The following is a 19,902-nucleotide window of genomic DNA, read 5'->3' on the forward strand; positions in this document are numbered from 1 at the left end:
TTGAGCTCTTTGAGGGACGTGCCGCTCAGTCTTTGCAACTTTTAAAATCTGTTGAGTACTTTGAGCTTCCTCAGGAGAGACCTTCTGGAAATAAAGTGGCTCATCCCTTTATCTACTGATTTTAAGCCAAATTTTAAATAGCATGGGAAGTTTGACTGGGTCAGTCTGAAAAGTCTACACAGTTCCAAATGAACTGGAGATGTAATAAAGTGTTTAGAGGAACTCAAGAACAGCCTTTAAATTTCCCTGAGTTACTAAAAAAAAAAAAAAATCGGACCCGACATTGAAAGAAAAACTAAATTACTTTAAGTTTAAATTATCTGACTAATTAAAGCAATGTAACCTCGATCAGAAACTACATAAAGCTTGACATTTTATTTTTAACCTTGAAAATTTTAAGACTAATAATTAATTTTAAGAGACCAATCCAAGAGTCCACATGTTTAAAGTTTTCGTGATTTGACCTTGTTTTCTCTCATAAACTGATCTTGAATAAAACAGTAGTTACTATCTGTGGGCTAGTACTTTTGGGGGCTGGGAAACCCCATGGTTCATTAAAAAAAAAAAAATCCAATGCTCTTTAACAGTGCTTGTTATTACTCCTAAGTCAGAATCACTATTTGCATAATAAAAATACCCCTATGTGAAGGAATGGTTTCCCATATGCAGTTCAAATGGGTAGCTATGTACAGTTTAAGTCTTGCTATCTGTATTCTATATAACACCACACCCTGAAAACAACTTGCAGTTAGCATCTCCTAAAATTTCTGCAAATTGTCTGCCCAAATTATGACTTTTTGCTTTAAGTTCAGGTTCTCCCTCTGGACTTTGAGAAGGGAAATAGGTGAGCTGCTGTTTCAAGGACGTAACTGAGATTATGCATTCCGTGCCTCAAGTACATATTCCTGGAGAGAGACAAGGGGGTCAACAGAGACATGAACCAACATTTAGAGCAAGATAGAAATCTGTAAGGCCCCTTTCCAGTAGTGCCTGAAGGAACTCGGAAGAGTCATTCTGTGTGTGTCAGCTCATGTAATCCTCACTGCAACTGCACGAAGAAAGCCCTGTAGTGATTATGCTTAATTTCAAGTGTGGCAGTGAGCGTGGATGGTCGAATATTCTAGTAATAAGTTGTAACAAGAGGATTTGAACACACCACTTTCTGGCCCCAAAGTCTTGGTGTTTCTTTCCACCGCGTGGCTTCTGCAGTCTCCTTTGTTGTTTGCACTTTGGATATTTTAGAGGGCTCTATACCTTACTTTTGATGCTGTTTCCTTATCTTTCTGTATTTTTTTTAAAGATTTTATTTATTTATTTGACAGAGAGATCACAAGCAGGCAGAGAGGCAGGCAGAGAGAGAGGAGGAAGCAGGCTCCCTGCTGAGCAGAGAGCCCGATGCGGGGCTCGATCCCAGGACTCTGAGATCATGACCTGAGCCGAAGGCAGCGGCTTAACCCACTGAGCCACCCAGGCGCCCCCTTATCTTTCTGTATTAATGATTAACTTTTTCTGGCAAAGGCAAGCACCCCAGTCCTGACACTTCCCCATTTTTTTCACTGCTGCTAAAAGCTGATAATAGACTTCAGCTGCCCACACCACAAAAAGCGCTTGGCTTTTTATTTATTTATTTCTTTTTCGGACTGCAAAATTCTATGCATTTTAAATTCAAACTCTAGGAGCTTAGAGATGCCACATGACTTCAATGAAGTCATGATGCCACATGAAATACTGAAGTTGATCCAACACTACTTCCCCCTAAACAAATAATGAAAGAAACTGCAGAGCACCCTCCCGGGAAAGCATCATAGTGGCCATCTGAGAAGTGTTCCCCAGGGCCCAGGGGCAGCTTGGCTCCAATCTGCTGTCCACAATTGCACGCCCGCTCATCGAAAACCTGGAAGCATTGCTGGGCATCGCTTACCAAAACTTAGCTCTTGCCTGGGAAGCAGGGAAAGAGGCCCCGGCACACGTTACAGAGTACGGTTTCAGTTATCTCCTAAGAGTCCCCTGAGAGTCTCATGAAGTAAAGACCTGTGAGATGTGTGCGCTGGTATTAGCTGGTGTTTACAGATTTTTCACTTCTCAGTAGCTAAGTGAAATTTCCGCCTCTAAAATGAGTTTTTCTGCCTCAAAACACACTTCACTATGGGCTTGGGCTTCTTTAAAAGCCCAAAATGTTCATCAAGCTCGGCAAAAAGCGGGCCAAGGGGCTTGAAAAATATAGCTGCCTCCCCAGATAACCTTGGGTATCTGAATTTTTGTTGAGGTGTCTGGGCCTCCAGGGGATGGACTTCAATAAAAAGCTTGGCAGTGAATCTCGTTGGTAGCTACATCCCAAACAAAACCGGGTCCTTACAGAGACTATTAACCGAATAACCACCACTTTGAAATACCAGAGAGAAAATAACATTTTCTTTAGTTAAAAAAAATAATAATAAAAAAGCAATTGAATTTATTTTTATTTTACTTAGCTAGGCCATTCATGGACAGATTTAAAAGCAACAAAATTTTGCTGAGTTTCGTTAACACATGTGCCTTTTTAATTTTAGAATATAGTCTACATCTGGATTAAAAAAAGTTTTAAATAAATTTAAGACATATGACAACAGTGGAACCCTTCATCATTCTATGTACACCACGGATAGAATGTCAGTTGGTTCCATTTCGGATAAGTCCACTTTCTCATAATAACATTATTATTTTCACTGGCTGAGTGGCAAGCTTCGTAACGGGCTGGCACAGTGCCAGCTTCCACACACTGGGGTGGGGGTGGGGAGGGCGTGAAAGGGCTTGGGGGTAGGGGTGCCACAGGACAACTATACAGTGTAACAGAAAATCATTAATCTCGTAGTACCGGTTACCGATAGACAGTGCTGTTTGTGCGCTTATCACAATGGAATCGACGAAGTTTCAGAGCAAGGAGGAGATTGGAAATACTTGAAGACAGGGCCACTGTTACAAAAAGTAGTGCAAACAGGAAAACTGATGCAATCTTAGCAACGCTGCGGCCTCCACCAGCCCAACGGCAGGGCGGTAGGAGGCAGCGCGCCCCGCCTTCCCCAGCGCCCAGCTCCGGGCGCCGCTCCCAAGTGTGGCAACCCAGCGCCGCGCCCCAGCATGGCCCCTTCTCAACTCGTCTCCTCCAGAAAGAACAGAAAAGAAACTCCAAGGAAGGCACAGGCTGAATGCAGGGCGTCAGCCCAGTCCCATTCCCAGCAACTTAGAACACAGCGCCCCCCTACCACCACTACGGGAGAGGGGGAGGGGGCCCCAACCTTAACTCCCGCCACCACTTTCCTCTCCTCTTCTCAGAGGAGGCCCCTTCCTCCAGGCAGCCCCGCTGCGTCCCCTGCACGTACGTAGCCACCCCCCACCTCGCAACTTTGCAGTCCGCCCATCGCCCCATCGCGCCCTACAGCCAGAAAGAAAACAGCTTTGAGGAAAGGGTGAGAGATGGGGCCAGGAAGGGTGCTGGGCATCCGCGGGCGTCCCGCCTCAGTGGCCCCAATTGCTGAAGCCGATCTCCTGCTTGTATCTGTTGGTGAGGATGTTGGCTTTACGCGTGAGTTTGGAGAGCACAGTGTGCAGCCCGCGCAGGTGGTAGTGGAACTGCTGTTCCAGGTCCTCCTCGCCGGCTTCCGCGCCCTCTAGGTGGCTCAGGTCCACCAGGATGTCCTTGGACTTCCAGGCGTTGCCCTCCTCGCTCCCCGCCGGCGGCGGCGGCTGGTGCAGGACCCCCCACTCGATGTCGTTGCGGATGGACTTGAGCAGCATGTAGTGACTATACATGTCCCGGGAGGGCGCGAAAAAGCTGCCGTTGGCGCTGCCCGGGCCGGGGGCCGGGGGCGTGCGCTCCTCCAGGCAGCCGCCACTGCCGCCCACCTCCACGCCGACGTCGTTGTCCAGCCCGGGCTCGGCCAGGGGCACGTCGCGCAGCAGGCTGGGCACCATCACCGTCTGGTCCATGTTGTTCACCGCGCCGATGAAGCGGTTCATGGCGTTAAAGAGCGAGTGCTTCTGGTTGTAGGTGTCGCAGATCTGCATCATGGTGGCCGCGCGGGCGCTGGGGCACAGGGACGCAGAGGCACGGGGTGGCCGGCGGGGGCGACGGGCTGCCTGCCCTCACGCGCTCTCCGAGGCCCGCGCCGGGGGCCTGCCTAGAGTCGGTGCTCCGGGATTCCCGGCTCCTGCTCCGCCCTCTCCAACTCTCGTCTCTCTCGCAGCCGGTCCCTGCGGGACTCGCAGCAGCTCGGAGCTTGGGCGCCCGGAAGCTCGCGATGGCGGCGCGTGGTCCGCAGGTCGAGCCCTGGCCTGGCTGGGGAACGGGAACGAAAGAGATTACCCACCCGGCGAGGGTGCCCGGCGGCCCCGCCCGCGCACTGCGCCCTCCCCGCGGCCGACTCGCCCGGGACGGAGCCCCGCTGGTTCCAGCAACCCAGCGCTCCCCCCGCAGCCCCGCGGTCCCCCCTCCTCGCCCGCCGAGGCCGCGGAGAGAAGGAAGGGGTGCTTCCCACCCCCGTCCCCCTCTGTAAAGGCTGAGTCCCAGAATCTACAGTGAGCGGGCAGAGATGGGGCGGGGGCACCCACCTACTGCTGTGGCTCAAGATCCCCTGCCGCTGAGTATCTCAGCGTTCCCGCTGCTGGCGGCTGCTGCCTGTGGGCGCTGCTGCGGTCAGTGGCCGGACTGTGACTGCGGACGGCTGTGGTGGCGTTGGCCCCCTACCCATCCCAGGTGCTCAATTTATAGAGCCCCGGAAAGGTGTCGCCGGCGCTCAAGGGCCACCCCTGGTGTCTCCACCTCCCGCCTCCCCGGCAGCGCCAAGATAAAAGGCCCGGGCCAGGATGACCGCGAGTAACACTCTCCTGGTCCCTTCTACAGCGAGGGCGGGGCGCGCCGGGCCAGCTCCGCCTCTCGCCTGATACCCGGGCGGAGGGAGGGCGCCTTGGCCAGGCCGGGCTGGGCAGGGCGGAGGAGGGATGGAGCAGCCGCACCCCGCCAGCCCGGAGAGCAGAGCAGGCCAGTTGGGGGAGGGCGGGACACCGAGCGGGGAAAGATGCTGGCGTCCGGACCCGCCAGAATGAGGGGAGGCGTGCTGGTTCGGGTGGGCCTGGAACACGCTCCCGGAGTGGGATGACCGAAATGCACCCTGGTTGCAAACGGAGCCCCCAACCCTGAATCGATAGTGTACGCTGCCCAGAAACTACGATCCTGGTTTATTATTAGCCGTCGGGGGCGGGGGGGGGGGGGCTGGGAAAGGGACCAGCAGCTGCCGCCACTCCATCTCAGGGCTCTTACGTAAGAAGGGTGGCTGGTCATGTCTGGTGCACGTGGACGCGTGGTGTTCCCGCCGTGGCCCTGGCCTTGTCCAGCTGCTGGGGGAGGGGAGCCTCGGAGCCTTTTGCTTAGGTCCAGGCCGGGTCTTTCCCAATCTTTTCTGTAAGATCCCTGTTGCCAGGGATGAAGAGCAACCCACCGTCAGATCTGCACATTTCCCCAAGAGAACAGTAGTGCCAATGGGGAGAAGTAGCCAAATTCCTCACTTTTGTCCAAGTCCTGCTACTCAGAGATGCTGGGGAGTCCTGGCCATGTGGCCTTTTGGCTGCCAAAGGGCCAGGAGAGGGTGATCGTAGTTAAGCCTGGTGTTGGGTATCTTTCATCATTTAACAGAAAAGCTAGGAGGCATACAGCTTTATATATATATATATATATATGGGTGGGGGTGTGGAGTTTGAAATGTTACTTTCCAAAGATAGTTCTTAAAACACAGGGTCATTGAATAGGGCCAAAGCCATGTACTGAATCTTTGAATTTAATTTTTAAGAGCATTGCACCTTAAATTTCACTTTGGGACTCCAGACCACAGCCCATTTTCATTTACTTTTGTTTCACCATCTCACTTCCCTTGTCCTGTCCTTCACTGGCCCCTCTTCTCCAATAGTCCTACAGATAACAAGATACAAGTTTCTAATTTTATTTTATTTTTTAAAAAATTATTTATTTATTTGACAAAGAGAGAGGTAGAGAGGGAACACAAGCAGAGGGAGTGGGAGAGGGAGAAGCAGTTCACTGCTGAGCAGGGAGTCCCATGTGGGGCTCCATCCCAGGACCCTGGGATCATGACCTGAGCAGAACAGATGCTTAGTGACTGAGCCACCAAGGCATCCCTCAAGCTTCTAATTTTAAATTGCTTTTCTCTAAAACCTTTCAGTGGTGCTTTTACTATATTGTTTCTCACAGGATAAAAAGTGTCAAAAGAAGAGAGAGGCACCTAATAAAGGAGTTTATTTCTTTCCCTCCTTCTTTCACTTTAATTGTATATATTTAAGTTTTTTCCACAGAAAACTATCAGACTTGGTGCAATGTGGACTGTCCTGTGAACAACAGGACCCTAGTCAGTGACTTCTGGAGGCAGACCCTAACCAGGGGACCTCCAGTTCCAGGCCTTATTAGCTCTGCTAGATCATAGGCCATGTTTTCCTATTGATAAAACTCAGATAACACTACCTGCTCGCCTACCAGTCTTTGTGGGGGGATCAATGGAAAGAAAAATGTTGGGCAAAAATCATTACATAAATTTGAAGCATGAAGATAATCTCATCCTCCCACTTGCACTCATGGAGACTTAGAGACTAACTTTCCCACAGTCAGTTTCCTTATCAAGAAAATGGAGCTTCTCCCAGGGGCTATGTCCAATTTTGTTTAAGGTTAAATAAGATAGTGGATGTAAAATTTATGTAAATTAGAAGCTACTTTCCAAAGATTAATTGTACTTACTGAAAGACATCATAGCCAAGAGGTGTTTATGTGAAGTCAGAAACTTTAAAAACGTGTAAATGGGCTATGATGAGCCACAGACCCTTTCCCCTAGTACTTAGGCAGCAGGAGATTACAAAAATCGATTTTAAATCTTTACAACCAATGAGATACAAAGAGCGTTGCAAGAGGACACCTCGAGAAAAACACGCATCCAGTTTCCAGTAGGTGATCGTCTCACTAATTAGAACATATTTGTCCCCCATTACAGATTCTCTTGATATTTTAAGTATATATGCCTCTGGATGAAAACTTGGTATTCAGATTGAGTTAATTAAAAGCTGGAATCCTGCCTCTTTTTGTCTTGGTCCCAGTTCCAACACGGTGTGATAATAACTTGGAGAAAACGCAACTCCAAGTGATCTAGCAAAGGGATCCCAGCAAAAAGGCCCAGGTTGGAAGAAAGCCCCTAAAGCCTTCTTTTTGGCCCCCACCCTTCTCCCCCAACCCTCATCCGTTTCCTTCCTTCCTCTAGTCTCGAGGTCCCTCTCCATCCTCCAGTTCTTGATTTCGGCCCCTGCTCTTTCACGTTTCTTAAATACTGTTGAGAGAGATGGCTCGTGCACCTGCCTGCAAAACTTCCCAACCCGGGCCTCCTCAGCTCCCGGGTGCCCGCGCAACTACTCACGCCCACGGAATAACTCCGGAACGAAAAAGTCCCCGGGCCAGGGCTCCGGGCCCTTAGAATCACCCCACCACCGCCCCTCCAGCTTCAGCCAATCAGATGCCGTCTGAGCATGTTAGGCAAATAAGCCTTCACGCCCCGGCCAGTCAGAAGCCAGAGCCCCCTCCCCCAGCGTCCTCTTTCACCCCAGTCGCGCCAAAGTGGCGGCCGCGTCCCTGGCAACTGGCGCGCATTCAATTTTCCCTCAGACGCGGCTGGGAAAAAAAAAATGGTTCCCTGGGGTCACTTAGGAGCGGAGCGGACGGGTCCCGGCCTGGCCCGAGGGGGCCAGCCTCTCTGGTTGCTTCAGGCACTCTCCCAAATCGAGATCTGGACCTGGCTGGAGATGCTGAGCCACCTGCCCAGGCTTCATTTTGCCTCCGGAAAACAAAGTAAGTCGTCCGTGAGCAAACAGCTTTTGAGTACTTGGTGTAGGCCAACAGGTTCAAGGCTAGGATCCCTGGCCTCTGCCTCCCGCCCAAGACGCTGAAGCCTTTGTGAAAGCCTTGTCTGGGGTCTGGCTCCCACCCCAGCTTCTCGGTCCACAGCTCCGACTCTGGAGCTCGGAAGTTCCAGTTCTTAATTCGCACTTTACTTCCTAACCTCAGCAACCAGGAAATCATGCGTTGCTGGCCCGTCTCCCAAAAAGTGTCCGCAAATTACCCCTTCCACTGTGTCCTTTGAACAACTGGGAATGGTGGCGTTTTAAATGGCCAGAAATTCACAAACGAAAGAGAGAACAAGTGTCAACTGGTCAAAGAAGGCAGATTAGAGAAGTAAGAGGTTCAGGCGAGAGGTGGAGAGAAGGTGGTGGAAGTGTCTGTAGAACTAGAAACCAGCCCAAGTCAAGGTAGTGGAGATTCTGGATTACTCAGTGGCAGAATTTACAAGGAACCAGTTCATGCACAGTGTCCAAGAAACAGGACAGTCAGACTCTTGTTCAAGGGCATGTCCTTCAGCCATTCACTTCCACTGAAATCGTTCCCAACATCCCCACCAAGTGGTCACCCTGGCCCACATTCTCTTCATTCGCATCCCCCAGTACTAGTTGTCCCTCCTTGGAGCCCTCCTGGAGGCCACGCAGCACACCATCAGGGGGAGACGCTTTCTCCCTTGAATCCATTCTTCTTCCAGCCATCTATCCCCAGTTGCTACCGTGATTCTTCAGTATCATTTCCTAGGCGCTCCTCCATCCTGATCATTCTTTGCAAGTAGCTCTGGTTTGTTTCTAAGTGTGGCACCTGGAATTCATCCTAAGCACCATCTCTCCTAGGACTGAACGGAGTGCTGGGACCACCTATTTTATTGTAAGTGGTAACTTTCTAGGTTGTTGCTATTGCACGCAAGTGCCTGGAACTCAGACATGTTAATGCATTTGAACTCTACAACAACCCCGAGAAGAAAGTAAGGATCAGAGAGTTTAAGTGACCAAAGTAACAGGACTGGGATTTGACCTAGTTTTCTGCTGCCAGAACTAATGTTCCTTCTACACTATTCCACAAATACCTATTTCCTTACAATGCCACCTAACTTCGAATGTATTTCTTTTCACAGCTACTTCCATAAGCTGCTGGTTAACAAAATTCTATGTATCCCATTCTTGAGCAGGGCAGATCTTTTTGGACCAAAGCACAGAATTTTATATGTATCTTACTTAAATTTTATCTCATTAGATTTGGCTTACTACTCCAGTCTGTTTCCATATTTTAGGCCCCAATTTTTTGCTCTGATGTATTCAGGTCTTACCCATACATTTGATAACTATTCTATATATTCATCCACGTTATTGATAATGGGCAAAAGGCAGCACTCAGTAAAGGGCAGAGTGCTGTGGAACATTTGGAAAGCTCCTTCAGTTTGATATCAGTCCCTTAATTAGCACCTTTTGGTGTATGTTGTTTCAGCCAGCTATGAATCATATTAATTGTACAATCATCTAGCCTACATAAAATTTTTTCTTGACTACAGAATATTCTGAGCGACCTTGCTAAATGCCTTGCTCAAATCCCAAGTTAATGGCTCGTGTTTTTCTTATGGGGTCAGGAAGCGGGGTATTTTTTCTCATCTGCCAGGGAGAAACCACTGTCACATGGTACAAATGTGGCAGAAATAGCATCACAATATTCTGAGTTAAAATTGGGAGGGGGGGAGTAATCTCATTGTCATTGTTATTATATGATACACCCTCACAAAGATTTAGTTGGGAGAAGGCTAAAACCCAGGAACAGGGCAGGAGTGAGTCTGTTGGCCTCAAACCTTAAGCTTCCAGGTTCTGGCATGTCTGAATATGTTGGAGTTAGCACTTTGTCAAATCTCATTTTAAAAAAGCCTCTTTAGCTTTGAATCCAGGAGGAGTAAAGCACAGAAAAAGTTGAAAATACTAGAGACTACCTTTTGTTAGGTTCTCAGCATTTCTCTATCTTTGGGAACTTTATATAGAAAATGAATCATTTAATTTGAGTATGGTAGATAAGAAAAGTACAAGACTCATTATAAGTTTGCTTACCTACCTTATAGGGGCATCTCAATTTGGTTATTCCTGGAGCCCTTACAATTCCAGGACCTCCTTGTACCACCAGCATAGGAGGACATGGGCAAGGGGAATAACTCCGGGGAGTTATTTGCATTTGACTGCAGAGCATAGAAGGAACCTGGACAGTGTTCTTCCTTCACTCTATCCTGGGTATCTATTGGGTTATTTTATTTTATTATTTTTTTAAGATTTTATTTATTTATTTGACAGACAGAGATCACAAGTAGGCAGAGAGGCAGGGAGAGAGAGAGAGAGATGGAAGCAGGCTCCCTGCTGAGCAGAGAGCCCAATATTGGGCTCTATCCCAGGACCCCGGGATCATGACCTGAGCTGAAGGCAGAGGCTCTAACCCACTGAGCCACCCAGGCGCCCTATTGGGTTATTTTAAATTATGAAATTAGATTCAAAGTTTATAGATTATAATGCTAAATTAACATAGGAAGAAAAGATGTAAGTATCAATATTGCATGTGTTCAAGTCCTAACTTGAGTAACATATATGTATATATATATATATATATTCCATTTTACTGTTCTATATATAACTTAATGTATGTTTATATATATAAAAGTTATATATACATATATCATTTATATGTATTTTATACACACACACACACACACACACACACACACACCCTTTTATTGAAGCTACAATGTCATGAATACAATGTTATCTGATAGAACATTTCAAGACTTCGCCACCATAGTTTACTCTTTTAACCCTAATAATGAAAGAAAATGGGCCTAGATGAGGTAAACGGGAGTTGAGCTGACTCACCTATATCATATCAGGTCTGGACAGAGTACTTAGGCTAATCTCATGAGCAAGGAGAAAAGAATAGTGTGGCAAACAAAAGCAAAAAAAAAAAACAAAACAGTCTGCAAGAGATGTGTTTGGAAGCAAACATAACCCACAAGTCCCTCTAGCTATAGAAGGAAGTAAGAATAGGAAAAATAATAAACCATGGGGGAATATTTAAAAAAGGAAATTGCAGAGCAAAGGAAACAAAATTTGAACAACAACAGCAACAAAATACCAACCAACCAAACAAACAGCTGAAGAGGTAATAAATGGACCAGAAACAGAACAGGCATGACAGAATGTTTAGTTACTGCCAGAGAGTGAAGGGTTCAGACCATCACAGAGAAGAGCCACGAAGAGTTAAAGGAAGTGTTGGGTCTAGACAGCAGACAACACATGGATGTAATTGATGTCACAGAAGTAGAGATCTCGATCCATGAACTAGAAAACAATTCAGACATGATAGAGAAAATTGTCCTTAATAAAATGTGTTCATCTGTAGCTTTAATAGCACACTGAATAACAGGTAAAGTTATTCAGAAAAGCTGACGTTGAAAAACAAGCTAGTTATATGTTTCAACTTCAAGGAAGAAGAAAAAGTCTTCAAGGATCCAAGTAGGAAAAGAAGTCACCAGAAAGACGGCCCTTGCAGGGGAGGGTAGAATCAAGCTAGCTTTACAGAAACATTCAACAGCAGGAGACAGTAGAACTATAAAAAAGAACATGTGAGTCAAGAATCTTATATGACTCAAGTAAAAAACAATAGAATTCTCAAACATGAACTCAGAGCTTTTCTTGAAAAAACAAAATTACTCAGGGATAAAATTCTGCCAACAACAACAACAAAATGAACCGAAAGAAAGAACACGGGAACAAAGAAACCCTGATGAAAGGATTCATGGTGAGCTTCAATCCACAGGAATACAGAAGGAAGATTAAACGGTGGGTAGGATGGTTGCAGGACAGAATAAATATTTTAAACACCTACAATGTGAAAATAATGCAAGCATCAAAATTGGAAGATGGGAGAAGAGATTAGCAGAGGCAATAAACTTTCATTGCAGTCGGTCGATCAGTGAAATCTAAAACCAAATTGTGTCATTTACAAAATGAAGACACCAACATCTTAATTCTCAAACAATTTTTTTCCTCCACTTAAAGGAGTCCTTGAGGAACTAATATTTTTTATAGCAAAAAAATCTCTTTCTAAAGTTCAGTATTTCTTTCCATGTCGCTTCAGTTGCTACTCAAAATTCAAGTAAAATTAATTTTCACATTTCATTTAAAGTAGCATGTAAACTAATGTTCTATTTCTTCATTTGAGTACTAGATGCTACTTACATAGGTGTGTTCAATTTGTTAAACTGACACATACTCGAAAACTTTCTTCCCACGTGCTATACTTGAATAATTGTTTGGAAATTCCATTTATATATATTGTCCTGATAGTTTGTTAACAGTCTCATCTGGTGAGCTGGTTTGGAATTAAATACTCTCGGTATTGTTTTGGTAAAAACACTTGTGAACCCAAATATTATGTGGGAGTAGGAAAGCAGTACGTCATCTGAACTCTGACCCTTAGGGCAGAAATTATTGCTCTCTGTTCCTGTCAACTGCAGTTTAAGGAGTCCAGTGTTGGGAATTTCCAAGCCTTGGTCCCGGAGAGATGATATTCTCAGACGTGATTCCATTAAAACAGCATTTTTGTGTAAATGCCTTAAATACTGTTTCTAAAAGTGCATTCATGCAGTATATTTATGGATGGGTATCTGCTTTTGTTATGCTGTTCCTTGTTATGTATCTATTACAGATGATTCATAAAACTAGAACCCTGGTATCTACCATTCTTTCTGTGAAGTCTGCATTTCCTCAACCCTAAAGGTAAAAAAGTTCATGTGAGTGGAGTTCTAAGAGTCTCCTGTGTGCTCATCTATACCCTGAACCTGGCCAGAGGAATATATTATTTATCTATAACATATATATACTGTTTATCATGCTGCTACTCAAAGGTTATCCTTGCCAGTTCGGCCTGCAAAGTTTGGACTTTAAGTCAGCATTGGTCCTGGGTAGTCCGAAATCCAACTGCGGCACATGGTCAGTTTCCTTTTTTCCTAAATGGCTTCACGATTAGTAGAAATTTGGAAATAAACTCATGTGTACACCATTAACAAGCACCTTGAACTTTGTTATAATTGTTGCTTTCTTCCTAGAAAAACATTAAACAAGGAAACGTATGTTTTCCAACTTTAAGACACAGCGTCTTGTGTAATTTCATTTTGTACAAAGCGGGCGATTACCTTGTCTGGGATTATAAAGTGGGTGTTTGTGGTGTAGAGCTCAGCTGGCAGTGTTTGTCATACATGTTTATTTGGGGCTACACAATGTCTCTAGAAATGACTTCCTTGGTTTCCTTTGGAGGGGCTTAAATATCATTTCAATCCTGTTTTAAAATATTAGCGAATGTTAAGTGAAAATGCTGAAGTAGTTCGCATAGGGATTAGATTTGGGGTTTTGGAAAAAAACAATCTTGATTTACATAACAAAACATCCGTAAGAGAAAACAACGTGGCTAGGTGTTAAAACATCTCTTTCCTGTTTAGTCTTCTTCACTAGAAGGAGATTCTCTTAATCATTGGGCTTTAGATTCAGAATCCAGAATATTCTAAATTGAAGATTCTTGGAGTCTGTGAAATATTCAATGAAGACGTCCTAAGTGTGGGTTTAATGTTTGTTCATTCCATCCTATTTTTTCCATTTAGTTTTAGAGAGTCCATTCACCTTTGTTAGATCTAGGCTGAAGCAAATTGGATGCCGTTAAGAACGACCAGTTCAGCTCCTTTTATAAATGTTGTTCTTGACCTACTGTTGGGACCATGCCTTTTGTATGTTCAACCAGTTAGTTCAAGTACTTCACATTTCTTTGTTCCATTTGTGTTATTCCTCCATGACCAGAAAATAGAGTGCTTGGGTTATTACCACCTAACACCATGTTTATTCAGATTTCTATTTTTTATTTATTCAAGGAAAGGCATAAATTTGCCTTCCTTCTAGAATAAAATCCTTGACCTATGTTCCCAGACAGAAAACAGTCTCCTTCCTCCTCTCCTCTCCTCTCTTCTCTCTCTCCCCAACAAAAGGGCCAGAAATTGAAATGAGAGAAATGCTTAATGGGAAGATGATGTTCTCCCAAATCCCTAACCATTTTGGAATCCTTCTGTAATTCCCTCAGAAAAGGCAAGGTGTGCAGGGAGGTCAAGTTCACCCGCAAGATACTGTATAAGGTGACATAATAAATTAATAAAACAGAAAAAATAAACCCACCACACATTGCAAAGAAAGTGATTCATTCTAAAGTTATGACTGGATTCTCATAAAGACCATAGAAACATCGTAGTGAATTTGTGTTCTAATACAAAATTACGTAGAAAGAAGTTTTCTCTAACAAATGTCCTATTGCCTTGAGAGGGTGGCAAGCCATATCAGATAGCGCAAAGAGCCAAGTCTCTGGACTCAGACCCATCCTCCATGCTCCCTCCCCACACACACCCTAACCCCAGGGTGTAAATCACCTCTCTGCCATTTCCAACCTCAGGAGCTCAGAGCAGGCACAAAGGCTCAGTTTCCTCACCTTGCAGAGTTCATGGAAGGAGAAAGATGAGGTATGCCCATGATAGAGTACCAGGCATCGGGCCAGCAGTGTGGTACCAGCTGTGACACATTTCCACTGTGTACTGCATGTCTGTATCAGGAGGCCGTACACGAGAAATGTGAACGTATTCTCAATCCCCAGATCATGTCTTCCTTCCTTTCAAGCAAGTTTCCTGTAATTTTATCATTGAATATTTTTTTCTCCTCTGGGATTTCAAGCCTCTTCTTCTGGAGTTTATTGTATGCTTTTGTCTCTCTTTCAGAGCTGTCACTTTTTTAAAATTTAGTTTCATTTATTTGTCCTTTTTCAAGTCCTATTGAATAGTTTCTCCAAGCCTATCTCCCTACTACTCACTCCTGGTATCAGTAAGATCTAGTCTATTTTTGTCTTGTCTTTGTGTTTTTTTTTTCTTTATTTTTATGGGGTTTTTTTTTTTTTTTTTTGGTCTTTGTCTTTATGGGTTTTTTTTTTTTCCAACAATCTGTAATACTTTCTTTAAAAAAAGATTTTTGGAAAATCATAGCCAATATATTTGCAACCATGTGGGTGGAACTAGAGGGTATTATGCTCAGTGAAACAAGTCAGTCAGAGAAAGACAATTATCATATGATCTCACTGATAGGAGGAATTTGAGAAACGAGACAGAGGATCAGAGGGGAAAGGAAGGAGAAATGAAATAAGACAAAAATCAGAGAGGGAAACAAACCATAACAGACTTCTTAATCTCAGGAAACAAACTGAAGGTGGCTTGGGGTTGGACACTGGCAGGGAGGGGGGTGGGTATGTGCTATGGTGAGTCCTCTGAATTGTGTAAGACTGATGAATCACAGACCTGTACCCTTGAAACAAATAATACATTATATATTAATAAAAGCCCAAAATACAAAAAAAAATCGTGGTGAATATGCCAATATTTGATAAAATTGGATTGGGTGTACACGTTGCTTATTATTCTCTATTTTTCTGTGAGCTTGGTTTAAAAATAGACTTTTGTTTTTGATTTGTCGTTTTGAGCGGTTTCAGGTTTACAGCGAAGTTGAGAGAAAAGTACAGAGCGTTCCCGCATGCCTCCTGCCGCCACATGCCCAAAGCCTCTACCCTTAGCTGCAGAGTGGTCCATTTGTTACAGGCAATGACCGCACACTGGCTCATCACCATCCCTCAAAGCCCATAGTTTACATTACAAATATGGTCTTGGTATCTATAATTATTTTGTTATCATGTCTATTTCCTGAGCCCCACCAGTACGTTTTATATCTCTTTCTCAGCTTCTTCTCATCCCTCACTATCTTCCTTGAGCCCCTTTCCTTTTCCTTTTTCTAAACAATCTTTCTGGGTAACTTCGTTATAATCGTTCGTGTCTTCTGCACGGAGGGCAGCCACATTTTCCCAGTTGTGTGTGTTTTTTTCTTCTTCTTCTTTACATCTCTCTTACCTTCACATAGAACCCATCAATAAAATCGCACTAGCTTCAACTTCAAAATATCTCCAGATATAATCCCATTTTATGCCCCTTGGCAGTTAGAGAGGTCAGGTCTGGCCAATGACATGAAAGGGGAAAATTCTCCATAGCTTCCTGGAAAAACTTTCTAAAAGCGGACAAACAGCATTGGCATGTGCCTTCTGCTTTTTTCTAGTTGCCCTTCTTCCCTTCTTACTGTTGGGAAAGCATCTTGGGGCTTCAGAAGGAGCAACCATTTATCACTATAAGGATGATAGCACGAATCTATAAGAAGCTGGGTGTAGATGACATCTACAAGCAGCTCTATCAGCCATAAAACGTCTAGCCTCCATATTTCCTTTTACCTTTAAGCTACCGTGGTCAGTTTTCTGGTACATGCGGGTGAGAACCATCTTGACTGATGAACATCGTGTAAACAATATTTATTCATTTCCTGTGCCCGTCGTAACAAAGCACCACAAACTTGGTGGTTTAAAAGCAACAGAAAAATTTCCCCCCTATCCTGGCATCCAGATGTCCAAAATCAAGGTGTCAGCAGGGCTGCTTTCTCCTAGAGGTTCTGAGCAACAATCTGTTTCTTGCTTCTCTCCTGGTGTCTGTTGGCTGCCAGCAACCTCTGACATCCTATATGTATTACTCTCATTTCTGCGCTTGTCTCCAGATGACCTCCCCTCAGTCTCTGTGTCTTGTCATTTTCTGTCTCCCACAAGGATACCAGTCATCGGATGTAGGGCCCACCCTAATTCAGGATGATCTCGTCTAGAGATTCTTATTTTCCTCTGCAAAGATGCCTATTCCAAATAAGGTCCCATGCTGAGATTCAGAGTGAATATATCATTGGGGGGGGCACCGTCTAACCCACTACATGCATGTGTACACATAAATGGAATCATATGTATGTAGCTTTATTTTAGAGCAGTCCTTTTATTTATATATTTATATACATTGTACTTTTTACTTGATTCTCCTCTTTCTCTCTTCCCACATCAACCTACATCATACTACTCTCATAAATCATGTTAACATATTGTGTACCTTCTATTTTTACCCACAGACATCTAATCTTATGCAGACAGAATGTATGCACAACACACACATACAGTATCGGTTAGCTGTCCTGCATAATGAACTACCCCCCAAACTCAGTGATTTAATATGGCCATTAAGTCTTATTATAGTTCATAGATCATGAGATTGAGATTTGGGTATTTTGGCTGGGCTTGTTCATGTATCTCAGGATCAACTGGGGTCTCTGTCGAGATTGGATTTGTCTGGAGTAACTTTTAACTTTGCTAGAGTGGCTCTGCCTCACCATCTCTCAACCTCCTCCTGGGACCAATGGGCTAGCCTGAGAATATCCTTCCTGTGGAGACAGTGGAAGTACAAGGGGGCAAATCCAACCACACGAGCACTCTTTCCAGTGTCCACTCATGTCACATCGGTTAACATCCCATGGGTTAAAATCATAATCAGTGGGCACAGAAATCTATTCCATCTCTTGATGGAAGACACTGAAGTTACCTGGCAAGGGCCTGGATATAGGAAGGAGCAAAAATAGGGTCCATTAATGCAATCTATCTCATAGATGGATATGATAAACAAACATGTCTGCCTTCATTTGCTGAGTATTTGCTTCCCAGAAATAGGATCATGCTATGTGATTTGTTTGCATCTTGTTTTTCTCAGTGACACCATGAAAATAACTCTAAGTCATCTTTTTATCTCGGATTCGGTTTTTAATTGGCTGTGTATTATTCCATCTTGTGAATCTATAATTATTTAACTATATGTAATATATTTTAAAACCATATATGGTTTAAATCATATTTATATATATGGTTACATATATAAATATGTACAGTTACATATATATAAACATGTATGGTTACCTACATATACATATATATGGTTACATACATAAATAATGGGTTACATGTATATACATAAATGTGGTTACATGTATATACATATATGTATAAGTATATATGGTTACACATATCTAAATATATATGGATACACATACATAAATATGTAAAACTTTCTTGATGGGTATTCAATTTGTTTCCTTTTCTTAAATCAGTCATTCATTTTGAAGAGTACGGAAAAAAATCCTTTTGGAGTAGTTTCTCAGGAATGAATGTCCTGGGTCAAAGATATGTTTATTGTCTACTCCTGAAACCATATTACACTATATGTTAACTAACTAGAATTTTTCTTAAAAAACTTGAAAAAAAAAACAGAAGATATGTTTATTGTTAATTTTGATAGAAAGTTCCAGGTTATTTTTCCTTCTTTTCTTTTTTTAAGATTTTATTTATTTATTTCAGAGAGAGAGAAGGAGAGTGCTTGGAGGGACAGAGGGGAAGGGAGAGGGCCAGACCAGCTCCACACTGAGCTCAGAGCCCAATGCAGGGCTCGATCCCATGACCCTAAGATCACAACCTGAGCCCAAGTCAGCTTACTTTTCAAATGACACTGTGATACTTCAATTTTATCAGTGCTTTATGACACTGTTCCCTGCATTACTGCCAAGAAGTGGTGGCATTGTTCTTTCTTAATCTTTGCCCCTTTATTGTGCATAAAGGGACCATTGCTTCCTCACCTTTCATTTCTCTGTTTGTGAATTTTAGCATCTTTTCATATAATCTGTCATCTGAGTTTGCATTTCTGTTATTAGTCCCTTTATACCCTTTTCTCAGTTTTCTGTTGAGCTGTTTTTCACTTTCTTGTCAATTTGTAAGAGCTCTTTGTATATTACAGAAAGTATGTCTTTGATTGGCTTAGGGGTTACAATATCTTTCCAGGTCTTTGTTTGTTTATTGACCTTGTTTACAGTATCCTTTGTCTTGCAAAAGTTCTGTCTGAGGCTGTTTTTGCTATTTAAATATTTATTAAATTAGATGCTTTTTGAAACAGAGCTATGCCAGCTAAGCCAGTGGAATAAGCATCAGGAGGTGGAGTGGGGGAGAGGGATCATCTCTTGACACTGCCTGGAGCTTCCTCCAAATCCTCTGTGCATGCAAAAGAGAAATGAAATAGGGCATTTCAATTATACCTCTACCAAATTGAAAGAGGAGAGAGATAAATGAGAAGTCACAGGTAAAGAACATGTGATTGAGGCCCCAACAACTGTTATTTAACAGAAAAAAAACCCCACTTGAGTTAACTAGGACTGAAGGAGGAGCTCAGCTGAGCACTGTGCTCATTTCCTAGGATTGTTGTAACAAAGCGCCGGGAGCTTGATGATTCCAAGCAACAGAAATTCATTGTCTCACAGCTGTGAGACATGTGACATCAAGGTGTAAGCAAGGTTGTTCTTTCTGGAGGCTCTTTCCTAGCTTCTTTCTGGTGGTTGCCTGCTATCTTTGGTATTTCTCAGCTTGTAGGCTTTTGACACCATTCTCTGCCTCCATCATTGTGTAGATGTCTTCAAAGCCTGTCTTCACATGGCCTTCTTTAAAGTACACCAGTCCCAAGGTATAGGGCCAACTATAATCCACTCTGACTTCATATTGACTGATTACCTCTGCAAAGGCCATGTTTCTAAATAAAGTCACATTCTGAGGTTCTATGTGGATACAAATTTTTTAAGGACACTATTCAACTCAGTACAGTCAGCCCTCAGCCTGCTGCCCCCCCCATCACATCCTTTCCATGTGCAAAATACATCCCCCAATGTCTTAACTCATTCCAGCACTAACTTTAAACTGAAAAATCTCTTCTAAATATAATCAAGCTATTGAAAAGTTCACTATCTCACAAAGTTCTAAATCTTATCATGTAAATCATCTAAATCGGGTATGGATAAGATTTGGAGGCTAAGCCATCCTGGAGCTAAAGTCCTTTACATCTGCAGACCAGTGAAACTAGAAAATAAATTATCTGCTTCCCAAATACAATGACTGACAATCAGAGGGTAGATATTCCCAATGCAAAAGAAAACAAACAGTCACAGAATCTGGTATCCCCTCCGTGG

At 43.7% G+C, this 19,902-nt stretch overlaps 1 protein-coding gene across 1 annotated transcript; it reads right to left on the reverse strand.

Moving 5' to 3' along the window:
- Window positions 1–2,426: 2,426 nt before the first annotated feature.
- Window positions 2,427–4,854, reverse strand: MID1IP1 (MID1 interacting protein 1). Its single transcript, XM_047716499.1, has 2 exons — window positions 4,588–4,854; window positions 2,427–4,315 (listed from the first exon to the last, which is right to left on the reverse strand). The coding sequence occupies exon 2, from the start codon at window positions 4,045–4,047 to the stop codon at window positions 3,496–3,498; it is 552 nt and encodes a 183-aa protein (XP_047572455.1). The 5' UTR covers window positions 4,048–4,315; window positions 4,588–4,854; the 3' UTR covers window positions 2,427–3,495.
- Window positions 4,855–19,902: the final 15,048 nt, after the last annotated feature.

The sequence above is a fragment of the Lutra lutra genome, chromosome X, assembly GCF_902655055.1.
Source record: "Lutra lutra chromosome X, mLutLut1.2, whole genome shotgun sequence".
NCBI lineage: Eukaryota > Metazoa > Chordata > Mammalia > Carnivora > Mustelidae > Lutra > Lutra lutra.

Bases quoted from the DNA above. Each gene is read 5' to 3' on its own strand.
- MID1IP1 (XM_047716499.1), bottom strand. From the start codon at position 4,047: ATGATGCAGATCTGCGACACCTACAACCAGAAGCACTCGCTCTTTAAC.